Source organism: Anas acuta, chromosome 1, assembly GCF_963932015.1.
Source record: "Anas acuta chromosome 1, bAnaAcu1.1, whole genome shotgun sequence".
In the NCBI taxonomy this organism is placed as follows: Eukaryota; Metazoa; Chordata; class Aves; order Anseriformes; family Anatidae; genus Anas; species Anas acuta.
The window spans coordinates 124,468,618-124,482,229 of record NC_088979.1 but is presented as its reverse complement, the minus strand read 5'-3'; the positions used below and the strand labels follow the sequence as shown (position 1 = coordinate 124,482,229).

General features: G+C 39.9%; 1 protein-coding gene across 5 annotated transcripts in view; it reads left to right on the top strand.

The window, feature by feature from the left end:
- CRACR2A (calcium release activated channel regulator 2A) overlaps positions 1-13,612 on the top strand; it is a 62,665-nt gene that overhangs the window by 22,105 nt on the left and 26,948 nt on the right. For all 5 annotated transcript variants that reach the window (XM_068700485.1, XM_068700448.1, XM_068700458.1 and 2 more), the window contains 5 exons: positions 3,564-3,751; positions 5,707-5,778; positions 8,635-8,680; positions 9,500-9,591; positions 11,074-11,398. In XM_068700485.1, the coding sequence (XP_068556586.1) occupies positions 3,564-3,751; positions 5,707-5,778; positions 8,635-8,680; positions 9,500-9,591; positions 11,074-11,398 (723 nt within the window). The remainder of the gene's footprint in view (positions 1-3,563; positions 3,752-5,706; positions 5,779-8,634; positions 8,681-9,499; positions 9,592-11,073; positions 11,399-13,612) is intronic.

Below are 13,612 nucleotides of genomic sequence, written 5' to 3'. Positions count from 1 at the left end.
AATATTTATTGTAATTTTGTAATGATTTTAATATTCTCTTTATTTATTTATTTATTTTTAAAGTTTAAAGCTCAATTATCAAGCAGCAGTTCTGTGAAAGCCTTTTCCTGTGGTTGTCTAATATATTTGTGTTCTTAACTGGTATAAAACCACAGAAACTCTTCAAATGTTTACACTCAGTTTTAAGCATGGTCTAATCACATAACACTGGAAGAAACGTCAAAAAGTTTTGTCTTATATTTACCTAGTATATCTTGGAAAACAAAACAATTCTGTGTTATTTTCTTTATTATTATTAATCTAATTTTATGGTTACTTTTTTCTATATATTGCATTATCAGTTTGTAAATTTTATTTGTAATTTCTATAATAAAGGTGCAGAGGACGTTATAAATGAATTTGCATAAGTCTCAGCAAAATTGCTTTGGAAGGACAGGATTTTCCTATTACTATAAAAATTACATTTTTTTTATGGAAAGGGAGCCTATGATGTACAAATGGAATTCTCTACTTCTTATTGTATGATCAGTATTTTATTATTTTCTGGTATAGTTGCCTACTCTGAAAGCTTAATTCGGTGTTATAGACAATGTTTTTTACATGTATTTTTTTAATTCCTAATAATCACCTCTGAAATGGAATCTTATCCTTCCTCAGATCTGCTTTTGTTATACTATAACCCCACCATTTTCTGATATTACTCTTCATTCATCTAGATATCAGTGTGTGCTAGGTTATCTTTTACCTGTCTAATGTTTGCCTAATACAGAGAGCACTGTGTCACTTTCTCCTCTTGCATGGAAATATACTTTGACAATTAAATCTATTCTTGGTAATGGTAGCATGGTTTAATTAAAATTGCCATGCTTGATTATATGAAAGAACCTCTTGGGAATATACTTTTTTTTTTATCTTTCTCTCTCTCTTTTTTTTTTTTTCCATCCCAATATAATTAAATTATTCCTGTGGTGGAAATGATTATCGAAAATGTGAAAGGAAACTTACAGATGAATTCAGTGTTGTTTCTGCTGATTTAGCCAGAGGGAGGCTCCCTTTTGAGGGTCATCTGCCTGACATGACTGAAATACTGATCTGATTCCATACTGACTGGTCTTCTGGAGGCCAAGGTTCCTTTTCCTAGGCCTTTTTGCTGGCTACCATGATCTTGAATTGTTAGCTTGCTCCCATGCTGGGTAGCTTAGACAGAGGACAAGGTATTCTCATTAGTGTTCCCAAAGAGATGAGTGACACAGAAGGAAGCACTGAAGACAAAGCATGTCCAGCATAGCATCGAGGGTAATGAGACTCGTATTAGGTAAAGAAGGCAGGTGGGAGCCAAGGAAAGGCGGAGGTGCTCAATGCCTTCTTTGCCTCAGTCTTTAGCGGCAATACTGGTTGTTCTCTGGATACCCAGTACCCTGAACTGGTGGAAGGGGATGGGGAGCAGGATGTGGCCCTCACCATCCACGAAGAACTGGTTGGTGACCTGCTACAGCGCTTGGATGTGCACAAGTCGATGGGGCCGGATGGGATCCACCCGAGGGTACTGAGAGAACTGGCGGAGGAGCTGGCCAAGCCCCTATCCATCATTTATCAGCAGTCCTGGCTATCGGGGGAGGTCCCAGCTGACTGGCGGCTAGCAAACGTGACGCCCATCTACAAGAAGGGCCGGAGGGCAGACCCGAGGAACTACAGGCCTGTCAGTTTGACCTCAGTACCAGGGAAGCTCATGGAGCAGATCCTCTTGGGAGTCATCATGCGGCACTTGCAGGGCAAGCAGGCGATCAGGCCCAGTCAGCATGGGTTTATGGAAGGCAGATCCTGCTTGACGAACCTGATCTCCTTCTATGACAAAGTGACACGCTGGGTGGACGAGGGAAAGGCTGTGGATGTGGTCTACCTTGACTTCAGCAAGGCTTTTGACACCGTCTCCCACAGCATTCTCCTCAAGAAACTGGCTGCTCTTGGCTTGGACTGGCGCACGCTTCGTTGGGTTAGAAACTGGCTGGATAGCCGGGCCCAAAGAGTCGTGGTGAATGGAGCCAAGTCCAGTTGGAGGCCAGTCACTAGTGGTGTCCCCCAGGGCTCGGTGCTGGGGCCGGTCCTCTTTAATATCTTCATCAATGATCTGGACGAGGGCATTGAGTGCACCCTCAGTAAGTTTGCAGATGACACCAAGTTAGGTGCGTGTGTCGATCTGCTCGAGGGTAGGAAGGCTCTGCAGGAGGATCTGGATAGGCTGCACCGATGGGCTGAGGTCAACTGCATGAAGTTTAACAAGGCCAAGTGCCGGGTCCTGCACCTGGGGCGCAATAACCTCAAGCAGAGCTACAGGCTGGGAGACGAGTGGTTGGAGAGCTGCCAGGCAGAGAAGGACCTGGGAGTGATGGTGGACAGTCGGCTGAATATGAGCCAGCAGTGTGCTCAGGTGGCCAAGAAGGCCAACGGCTTCCTGGCTTGTATCAGAAACAGCGTGACCAGCAGGGCTAGGGAGGTGATCGTCCCCCTGTACTCGTCTCTGGTGAGGCCGCACCTCGAGTACTGTGTTCAGTTTTGGGCCCCTCGCTACAAGAAGGACATGGAGGTGCTTGAGCGAGTCCAGAGAAGGGTGACGAAGCTGGTGAGGGGCCTGGAGAACAAGTCCTACGAGGAGCGGCTGAAGGAGCTGGGCTTGTTCAGCCTGGAGAAGAGGAGGTTCAGGGGCGACCTTATCGCTCTCTACAGATACCTTAAAGGAGGCTGTAGCGAGGTGGGGGTTGGCCTGTTCTCCCACGTGCCTGGTGACAGGACGAGGGGGAATGGGCTAAAGTTGCGCCAGGGGAGTTTTAGGTTGGATGTTAGGAAGAACTTCTTTACTGAAAGGGTTGTTAGGCACTGGAACAGGCTGCCCTGGGAGGTGGTGGAGTCACCATCCCTGGAAGTCTTCAAAAGGCGTTTAGATGTAGAGCTTAGGGATATGGTTTAGTGGGGACTGTTAGTGTTAGGTTAGAGGTTGGACTTGATGATCTTGAGGTCTCTTCCAACCTAGAAATTCTGTGATTCTGTGAAAGTGCAGGAGAGTTACTTTGCTTCTCGCTTAAAACGATGAATTCTGTGGTGATGGGAGTTTGATCTTGGAAATCTGAGTGAGAGGTCCATAAGAACACATCAGCATTCAGTAGCATTCAAAAATGCAAATCAAATGATGGGATTGTTAAGAAAGGCATAAAGAACAAAACAACCCCCAACTGTATAATACTGTATAATTGCTTTATTGTTCATTTGCACCTAAAATAAATGGGGGGTGGGGAGGGATTTGCAGCTCTGATAAGCAGCTAATTACACCTTTTTGCAGTTTGATCTGGTGCATTTTTGAAATGGATGGAATTCAAGGATAGGGTAGAATGGTTTTGTTTTAGTGTGGCATCACTATGTCTCTATGGAGGGCACCATATGTACTACATTCATATGTTGGTTTTGACAGAAATAGCTTCCCTATTCAGCTGACTTCTACGACTTGAATTGAAAAGTAAAAGTGCCTCAGTTAGTTGTAATACTTTCTCTTCTCTTTTCTTCCACCCCAGTTGGAGCAACAATGTACAGAACTTCTCAGTGGCAAACAAGAAACCAAAGTAGAGAATGCCAAGCTGAAGCTGACTAACCAGGAGCTGCTGGATGACCTAGTGAGAACTTCTCATGATCTGCATTTGGCTCAACAACAGTTACAGGTTCTTCAGGAGGAAGCATCAAGGCTAAATGAGGAAAAGGAAATGTAAGTCATCAACTGATGAGGTTCTAATGCTTTTGCCTGGCGAGCTGGTGAGTTTCCTTCTCAAGGTACTCAGTGTTGTGATTTGAACCCGTGTTAGAAGCAGAAACCACCAACAAAGCCAGTTCTAGTCATATTTCCCCAAGTAACTCAACATGTTTTTTGTTGTAGCATGCTGGCTTCTGCAGAATCTTTTGCTGCTTCTTCAAAATGTGAATGTACTCCTCATTCCCCCATTTTTTGAGGTTATTTAGAATAATAAAAAAAATAGTCTAAACTAGTTTTAAAAGTATGTTTTAGTTTTGAAATACCAGTGAAATTAAAATTAGTTGTGGCACATTAATTCATACTCCTCAAAGCTTTATCCATGTGAAGTTCACTTCTCCAAATGTATTGTGACTATGAGACAATTAGGATGTACTTCTGTCCATCAAAAACAAGTCTAATTCATAATTTTTGACCAAGGAGCTTGGCCAGCAAGATAAAAGGCAGCTTATGCTGCTAAATTAAAGCTCACACGAGGCTTTGTGGTGATCCAGACCATCATTCTGTTGAAATGTTTTGGATCTCAGATGCTGAATGTAAAAATATTTTTCAAGAAGGAATATTTAAGATTCATATTTTGAAGGGTAAAAATGGCCTTTAAGTGACAGATCAACCTGTCTTGTTCTGTTCCAGCCTTCTGCATAAGGAGAAATATACATTACATTGAAGTTATAATTTGCAGAAGAGTTCATTGGAGGCCTTCTAATAGAAAATGTTTTTTCAAAAATGGTCATGGATCTGTAAAACTCTCTTGTTGCCTATGGAGAGCAGATGGATGACGTACAGTGGTGTGCATATCTTGCTAGAAGAAATAAATTTCATCAATCAACTATGTAACTCAAGAATTGTGGCTATTTGGCATATTTCAAATGTCATATTCTTTTTCTGTTAAGCATCGTGCCAAACTCTAGTTAGTTACCGCTAATTTATTTTTTCTTGAAGGTATAAACAATGAACGTTGTTGATAAATGATTGTTTAGAAACTGGCACTGTGTTTAGAAGCCTATTTTTAGGTTTGCATATTTGATGTGTGATTTGGAAGTAGGCAGTAGAAATATTCCTCCTCAAGGCAGTTTGTTTCCTCTTTGAGGCCTCTATTTTCAGATCCAGAGCAAAGACTATGGAATGATCTGGTTTTAAAACTACAGAGGAAATCAGCCCAGTGGCCAGACTGCTACAACATTTGCAAAGCACTTTGGACTCAATAGTAGTTTATGGAACCAGATCTCAGCCCTACTCAACTGTACCTACAGTGTTGTTTTAAACATCTGTATCAGTCTGGTAAGACCTGAGTTGTTGAAGCAGGTGTAATATTCAGACTGCACACAGGAAGAACTTGAGACTTCACAGAACAGCAGAACACATTTAAGGCCAGACATCGTTGCACGAAGTTAAAGCAAATGGTGTAAATACAGTACAAATATCTGATACTCTGCATTCAGTGTTTAAGGTTGTACAACTATTTAAGTCATGAACTGAAAATAACTTTTAGGGATTGCAGATATGTGAGAATGACCTGTGGTCGCAGCAGGAAGATAAACTCAAATTTTGGTTAAAATGTAAAATGTTGCATGGTCTTCAGTGGCCATGAATGAGAAGGATTTCAGCTGTATGTCTTCTCTGTATGATGTGTCAGTATCAACATATACTAAGATCCTTGGATGAAGAAATTATAAAACCTCTATCTTTTTTAAAAAGAACCCCTACTTCTACCTTTGCTAACTTAAGCTGCTGTGATTCTGTGGGCCTTGGGCTAAATAAACTTATTTTCTTAAACTAGTAACCAATCATACAGAAAAATGTCTACAGTTTTGGAGAAGCTGAAGTCTCAAATGTGGATACTCCTAGAGGGAAACATTTAAGCATTTTGCTACCATGGTTAGAAAAATTTTCTGTATTTCTTTACATTACAGAGAAGTATACCGTGTGACAGAAACCTTACAGAGGGAGAAGTCAGGACTTCTGAAACAGCTGGATTTCTTAAGGTAATGCAAACCTTACTTTCAAGAACTTCTTACATCATTCTAAAGATGTACATTAAGGGATGAAATGATAGTAGGTTATGCATTCAGTTTATGTGTCTCAATGAGATCTACAGAGTGGCCTCTGTAAGAAGAGGCCAGGGGCTTCTCTTTGATGAACACAGCTGTTTTTAGCCAGTTCCAGTGGACCTGCTGCAGGACACAGCTGAGCCCAGTAGCCAAGCTCATTGTAACCCTTGGAAAGCGTATTTAATAAAGGGCACAAAACACTGTGCAGCAGTAGAGAGAGGAGTGAGAAAAAATATGTGTGAGAAATGATCCTGCAGACAAAATGTCAGTGAAGAAAGAGGGGGAGGAGGTGCTTCAGGCCTCAGAACAGAGATTCCCCTACAGTCCATGTAGAGCTTATACAGGAACAGGCTGCTTGCAGAATCAGTGACTAGTGGAGAGGAGCCCAATAGAGGAGCAGATTTTCCAGCAGGAACTGCAGCTGGTGGAGAACTCCTGCCGGAGCAATCTTTTCTTGAAGGACCATAGCCCATGGACAGGACCCACAGTGGAGGAGTTTGTGAAGGATTAGCCTGAGAGAGGGACCCCACCTTTTAAGGGAAAAGTGTGAGGAGAAAGGAGCAGCAGAGAGGAACTGGTGTGGATTGACCACACTATCCTGTTATCATTCCCTGTGCAGTGCTTGGGAAGAAGTAGAAGAGTCTTGAATGGAGGCATGAGTTTCAGTCTGAGAAGGAAGGGGAATGTGGGACTGTGTTTTTAATTTTTCTTCATTTCTTACCATCCTACTCTATTTTTAAGTGGCAATAAATTTTATTAGTTTTCCCAAAGTTAAGTCTCTTTTGCCTGTGACAGTAATTGGTAAGTGGTCTGCCTGCCTTTATCTCTACCCATGAGCTTTTCCATCATATTCTCTCCTCCTCCTGTCCTGTTGAGGAAGGAGCATGAGGGACTGTGTAGCCAGCAACCAGCCAAGGTCATCTCACCATAAGATAATGAAACAAAAGGTAGTAAGATGGGTACAAAAAGCAATCTAGCTTTTAAGCCCTATTCTTAGGGCAGTAGAAGACAGTAAATGTGAGAGATGTTCTTTGTTTTGGCAATTTGGTAACTGGGACAAGCTCCTTCCAAAATGTAAAACAAAACAAGACTATGAACTGTTCTAAGCTGCCTTTGTGGCAGGAGCCTGGCCACTGGAGACTTGAAGCTTGATAAAAGTCTCTGTTATTTCTAAAGTGATGGAAATACTGCCAAAATGAAGAAGACTCTTACCCAAATGTGTTTATTTGTAAAATTACATAAAAATATACCCAGCTAATTTTCTCTGTAACATTTGTGTATTGAAAGACTTCAAAGTTTGGAGTTGTGTTCAGACAATTGTAACCCTTTTTTAATAAGCAGCAAGTTTAGTTTTGTTTGTTCACTGGCTACAGGTTGTACTTGCCTGTGGGCCTTCACTCACTACGTTTAGTTCAGGAGCTCTGATTTAAAATTTACCTAAATCACTCCCATGCTAAAGTTTGAGGAATTTGCAGCCTGTTTCCTGTAGGCTGCTCCATGTGGGATGGTGTTGCCTGCTACTAGTAAGGGGGCAATAGATAGAAACATTCTATCAGTTCACCAAGGCTGCAGTGGCACCTCAGTCTCTTTTCTGGCCATGCCAGCAATAAACGGAGACAATGAGTGATGTACTGAGCAGGTGTATTGTCAGATTTCATCAGAGCTGGCTGAATGCCTAGAGTCTACATTTCTTGATGTTTTCATCTTTTCTGCATAATGAATGAAGCTGGATGTTCTTCTAGAGGGACTTTTCCATGGCTGTGTGATGATTAAAAAGCTTATGGCCAGCTACGCTCCACCAAACTGCTTTCTCACTCCCCCTCACAGAAGAACATGGAGAGAAAATATGATGAACAAAAGAAAAGCCCATGGATTAATATAAGGAGTAGTTTAATGACAGGAAAAGAGAAAGTGAAGGCCATGCAGAAGCAAAAGAAGAAAATTTTTCTCTACTTCCCATCAGCAAGTGATATTCACCCATGTTTTGAGAAGCAGGGCCTCAATATGCATAGCAGTTGCTTGGGAAGACAAGAACCTTCATAACTAGAACCCCAGATTCTGCTTCTCCTTCTCCAGCTTTTATTACTAAACACGATGTCATACAAAATATACCTTTTGTCACTTTAGGCCAGCTGTCTTGGCTATGTCCCCTCTCCACCTCTTTCCCATCCTGAGCCTACTGGCTTTTGTGAGTTGGGAGGAGTTGGAGAGACAGCCTTTATGCTGTGCCAGCATAGTTCAGCAACAGACAAAATATAGGTGCACTACCAGTGCTGTTCTGGCTACAGTTGTAAAGCTCAGCACAATATGGCCTGCTGTGTAGAAAGATTCATCCCAGGCAGACACAACTATAGCTCTCAGGGGGGTGTAACTGACCTTCACAGATCTCACCAGATGAACAGAGGTAGTGTTCATTACACCCTTTTCTCATTAAGAAGTCATGTATACTGTGAAAAGCTTTAAATATTCTAATTCAGAGTAAGTAAAAGCATATTGACTAGGACTGATTTTGATGTATTAAAGCATTTGTTTTGATAAAGTACAGAATGAGGGCCAGATGCCAGCTGGCTTTGATTGGCATAGCCCCACCGAAGACTCAGTAGTCCAGACAGGGAGCTGACTGTGCTAAGAATATAAATAGAGCATGATTAAGGGTGGAGATGTGCCAAATTAAAGTGCATTTTTCTTGCTTTTTACACAGTCAGCTGTTCAGTCTGTTGGTGTTGAGTAGAAAATCCAGAAGTTTTATATACTTGGCCTCAGTGTTTCTTTTGTGTTCCCTCTTTGCAGGGAGAGGAACAAACACCTCAAAGATGAACGTGACATATTTTTACAGGTAAAGACTATCATTTTCAATCCCAGTGTTGAACAAATACATATAAAAACAGCTTTGAAATATGGGTATCAGAAGGCTGTGAAGGAGATAGACTTTTATGCTACTCCTTTTTTGTTCCATTCTTAATTTATATCATGTTCTCTCTTATGTGAGCATATGATTTTTAAATGTACTGAATAATTTTTAAGAGCTACATTTTTGGTATTATAAAGTTGGAGCTATCTTAAGGAAGATGAACCTATTTTATAAGAAGCTAGGGTTGCAATCATGAGAGGATGAAATAAACTAAAAATGGAACAATTAAATTGAGGTAATTATTCAGTCAAGAGTAGCTGATCTGAAGCATTCACAGAACAGTACAACATGTGAGTACTTGAATCAGTACCTGAATATCTGTCAGTATTGGAAACGAGCAGATCATATTAACTTATCATCCAGCAGTAGAGAATGATCCCCTAAGAAGTTCCAGAAGTACCTTGGCTTCAGGAGACTAAGACCACTTAGTTTACAGTTATTTGTGTTCTTATCCCTACAAGAAGGTGCTAGGGTAAATTGCCATAGATCTACTGATATTTTTCATGTCATTTTGTGGCTTTTTTGTGGTTCACTTTGTTTACAAAGATGATTTATTCTTGCAGGGTCTGGAATTTCCATGTTCTGATTGTCTATCAGTCAGAATTTTAAAGCATTTATGCCTCTAGAATGTTTTTTTCTACATTTTTTCTGTCATATTCATTGAGTTATTTCAGCATAAGTAATGAAGACAGCTAACCATAATGAGCAGGAGTAAATTAGTAAAAGTATTCTATATTTGTGCAGCAATGCAAAACAAGTGCTCGAAAAGCCAGCTGGAAGCAAAGAACAGGGTCTGTCATTGGGAAATACATAGAAGGCAATGTGCTGCCTAGTAGGTAAGAACTTTTTTATTTATTCCCTAATTCTTATTTAAGTATATTAGGCTTATATAATGGTGTGGGATATTTTTTTCCAGGATTATTTCCTTCCAATATTACTAAGCATTTGGACTTTTCAAAGCATGTATTTTTAAAGCGTCTTATTTTAAGATTGATGTGCTCTCTAAGAAATTTGGAAATAAAGAGACAATTTTTCATCTAAAACAAGTGTCCAATCTCCAAAGGCAAGAGACTTCTGCAGTTGTGGGTGATGGGAAACACAGAAACATACCCATTGCCCAGTGCTGATATGGTACAATGTCCTTAGTAAGTCCTTGGAAGTGTATGCTTCCTCCCTTCTCATTGTAAGGGACCAGTAAGTAGCCCAGTTGTAAAGTATGGGAAGTTGAACTAGGGAAAAATGGGGAATCAACTCTCATCTGCATGATTGTGAACTTGAAATCAAGAGGAACAAGATGGTGATCTCAGTGAAATACTATCATATTTCTTTTGAGGCAAAAGGAGCTAGAAAGAAGACTGCTGTGTCACTTGGAAATAGCAGCTAAGACAACGTCCCCACCAGCACAAGATCATGAAATGTAGGAAGAAACAGGATGCAGAGATAAATTTTTGTAAGTTCAGTACCAAGAAGTGGAGTGTGTTTGGCAAAAGCAATCATGACCCAAAAATCATATAAAAATTTAGATGGGAAGGGACCTTTGGATGGCTGTAGTCCAACCTCCCTCTCAAAGCAGGAATAACTCCAAAACTAGATGAGGTTGCCTAGGGCCATATCCAGTTGAGTTTTGAACATCTGGATGGAGTTCCAGAAGTCTTTTGGGGAACTTGTTCCCTTGCTGTATCAGTCTCATGAGGAAATGTCATTCCCCTTATCTGATCAGCATTTTGTGTACTGCAGCTTGCATCTGTAGTCATTGTACTGCAGCTTGCATCTGTAGTCATTGCACTTACCTGAGAAGAGTCTTTTTCACTACCCTTTTGCTTTTGTAAAATCCCCACTTAGCTTTTTTTGCTTTTTTTTTTTTTTCTCCTCCCTTTTAAACAAACCCAGCTACCTCCTACCTGCAAAGAGAGAATTAAATCACACATAGAAAGCGTCTAGATGAAGTGGTTGTTTTGTTTTTCCAGAACAGGCAGATGTTTGTGTGTGTACATGAGGAAATCACAATAGAGAAATTTACTGTAGCTATTCCATGAGGTTAGAAACGAGGCTAAACTTATGTTTTTTTTCTCTTCTGGTTCAGGCTTCCCCTGGAAGTTATTGGCTTTCCCCATGATACTTGTACTTATTAAGCGCACTATATACATACACCTTGTGTGATGAACTGACTTTTCAGTAGACACTAGACTGAAATAAGTATGCCTGCTGCAAGTAGTAACAACATGAGAGATTAAATTCAGTTATACTAGGAAAGAAAACAATAGGAATCTAGGCCCAGTATATTTTTTGTAATCTATTTACTTTTTCTCTCTGTCTAGCTGTTCATTTGAAGATGATGTTTTCAATAACTCATCAAAAAGAATGAATTCTGCTGGATTGAATGGATTTCCCTCTGTTGATCCTGATTCTGGAGCCACTGGAGGAATGTCTAAAGCATCCCATCTCCAAAGAATAATATCAATTGAGGAAGATCATTTACCCCAGCTTCTTGATAGGTCGGTTGATAAGCAGCTGAGCAAACAGACAGAAGATGAGAGTACTTCTTTTGAGATGGAATTAGATAAGAAAAACACAGAACCATCAATGGAACACTCACCACCATCTTCTAGAGGGCAACCAGCAGGGAAGGAAGCGCTTTCAAATGTAAGGGGTCAAAGGACCTTGGAAAACATAAAATGATATGGTGTTGAAGAGGTTACCATAACATATTACTCCTAGAATCTAAAATTGTTTGGTTTTCTCTTTGTAAGTAAAGTCCAAAAGATTAGGCCATTGCATGAACAGGGAGATGGAAATGTACTGAGGATTAATTTCGAATGTGCAAAGAAGGGAAACTTGGCCTAAAGAAATGGTAACTGCAGGCAATGTCTTTTTACGTCTGCAAAAGCAAAACCCAGCAAACTAGTAACATATTTCTGGACAGATTTGTTGAGTATTAGAAAACAAATTATGAAGGATTGTTTAGGAAAAGTGAAGTTAAGCCTTCTAATAAATGACAGAAGAAATCCACCAAAGAGTAGCAGTTGTCCAAAAACGAAGCAACTGTCTTTTAGACATTTAAATAGAGAAATTGCTCTTTTTTTTGTCAAAAAGTGATATTTCTCATAATCTGATAATTTTCAGTCAGCTTTGGTAGCTGTTACATTACCAGAGAAATGACGAGATAAATATTCTTAATTTATTTATTATTTGAAAAGACTTTTAATTGACAAATTAAAATCCAGATTTTTTTCAACTCTAGATTTTATGTGCATGCTAACAGTGAATTTGCCATGCAATAACAATCTGTAAAACAATATGCTTGAAGGTACTTTTCTTTGTCTTCTAAAATCCTGTTGCACTCCTATTGCTTCAGAGCTAGCTGTGCTTGTGATCTAAGTTTAGTATCATTGTTAAGTATTACTCATTGTTAGATTCTTGAAGCACATATTAAAAAGATTAAGGCACAGGAAAAATAGGTATGTTTGGTCATAATTATATAGTTCTTTTAGAAAAAGCAAGTGTATCTCAAACTATGATAGAATTATGCCATGGTTGCATAATAACTTCTAAGTGGTACATTTTAATAATAATAATAAAAAAATAGGGCACAGAACAGAGCTTTAACCTTTGAAATGATTAATGTAATGCATACTTTTTGCTTGCTTTATGATTTATTTTGTATTGCATTTTCAAAGTATGGCATCATGGGACTTTGGTACAGCAAAAGCCAGGTACATCATCAAGTCCAGCTAGAACAAACCTGTCTTTTTGCTCTGTTTTAGCAGTCATGCCTTTTGAAAGCATATCCTCTCAACTGGGTATGAAATGGGCCTTCCCTCAGATATTGTTTCTTTATTTAAAAATTTAAAAAAAATCCCATAAATGGTTGAGAACAAGAGGGGAGAGAAAATAAGAAACCAGAAAATGTCTCCTACCTGTTTGTTGAAAACATTTAATATCAGTTTCTAAAGAAGCAATGTGAGGGTAAACAGGAAGGCTATTTCCAAAGGTCACTTAGAACTGGGCATTCCAGTTTTGTTTCTATGAAATGTCAACACCTTGCATCAATCCTTCATTTGACTGTGGGTTTTTTTTGGCCTCTTCTCTTCTCTTCGCTTCGCTTCTAAAAAAAAAAAGTAGTTAAAAGAAAAACACATCAGGGTATTCGTTTCTGATAAACTCTTTTTTTCTGTATGGAATTGAAATATGTACATGGTCCTCTTGTCCTGCTGACAAGGCTGAAAGAATCAATCCTGAAATATTGCTTGTCTCCAGATACAGTGGAAGAGGAAGGGCTGCCAGCAACCATTCAATTGACAGCATTCCATTGTTTGGAGCAGTCTGCAGGCTGTGTGTCTGCATGTCACAACTTTTAGTCTGATAATTTTTTTGTACAACTTTGCATTTCCAAAATGATGGCTCTTGGGACCCACTACTCTTTGACCATGGGATTTAGACATCAGAAGTGATCTTTCTTCATCCAGTGTTAGCACACTGATTTCCTCTCCTGACAGAGTGAGTGGGCTGGGAGGAGCAGTATTACTTTTTTCAGGGTAACTCTGCATCTAGTTTTCCCCTGGAGCTCAAGAAAACTTCAGAAAAGGTAAATCCCTACTTGCTGCATCATGACTTATGAGGTGTGAGTCTCGGGGACATATTTAAACTAGACTGGCTCCTTCCTTCTGCTTCCAGTCCTTCTCCCCCTTCATGTCTTGCTGTTCAGGAGGATATGCAGTTTGAAGTCCTGTAGGATCTAGAAATACTTGTGCAGTGGTGGTAAAATGATTCCATAAAATTGTTTTGTGTGTAGTTCACTCACATATGAAGTCCAGTTCTTCTTTGTTTTGCATTAGGAAGAGGAAGGACCTGAGACAA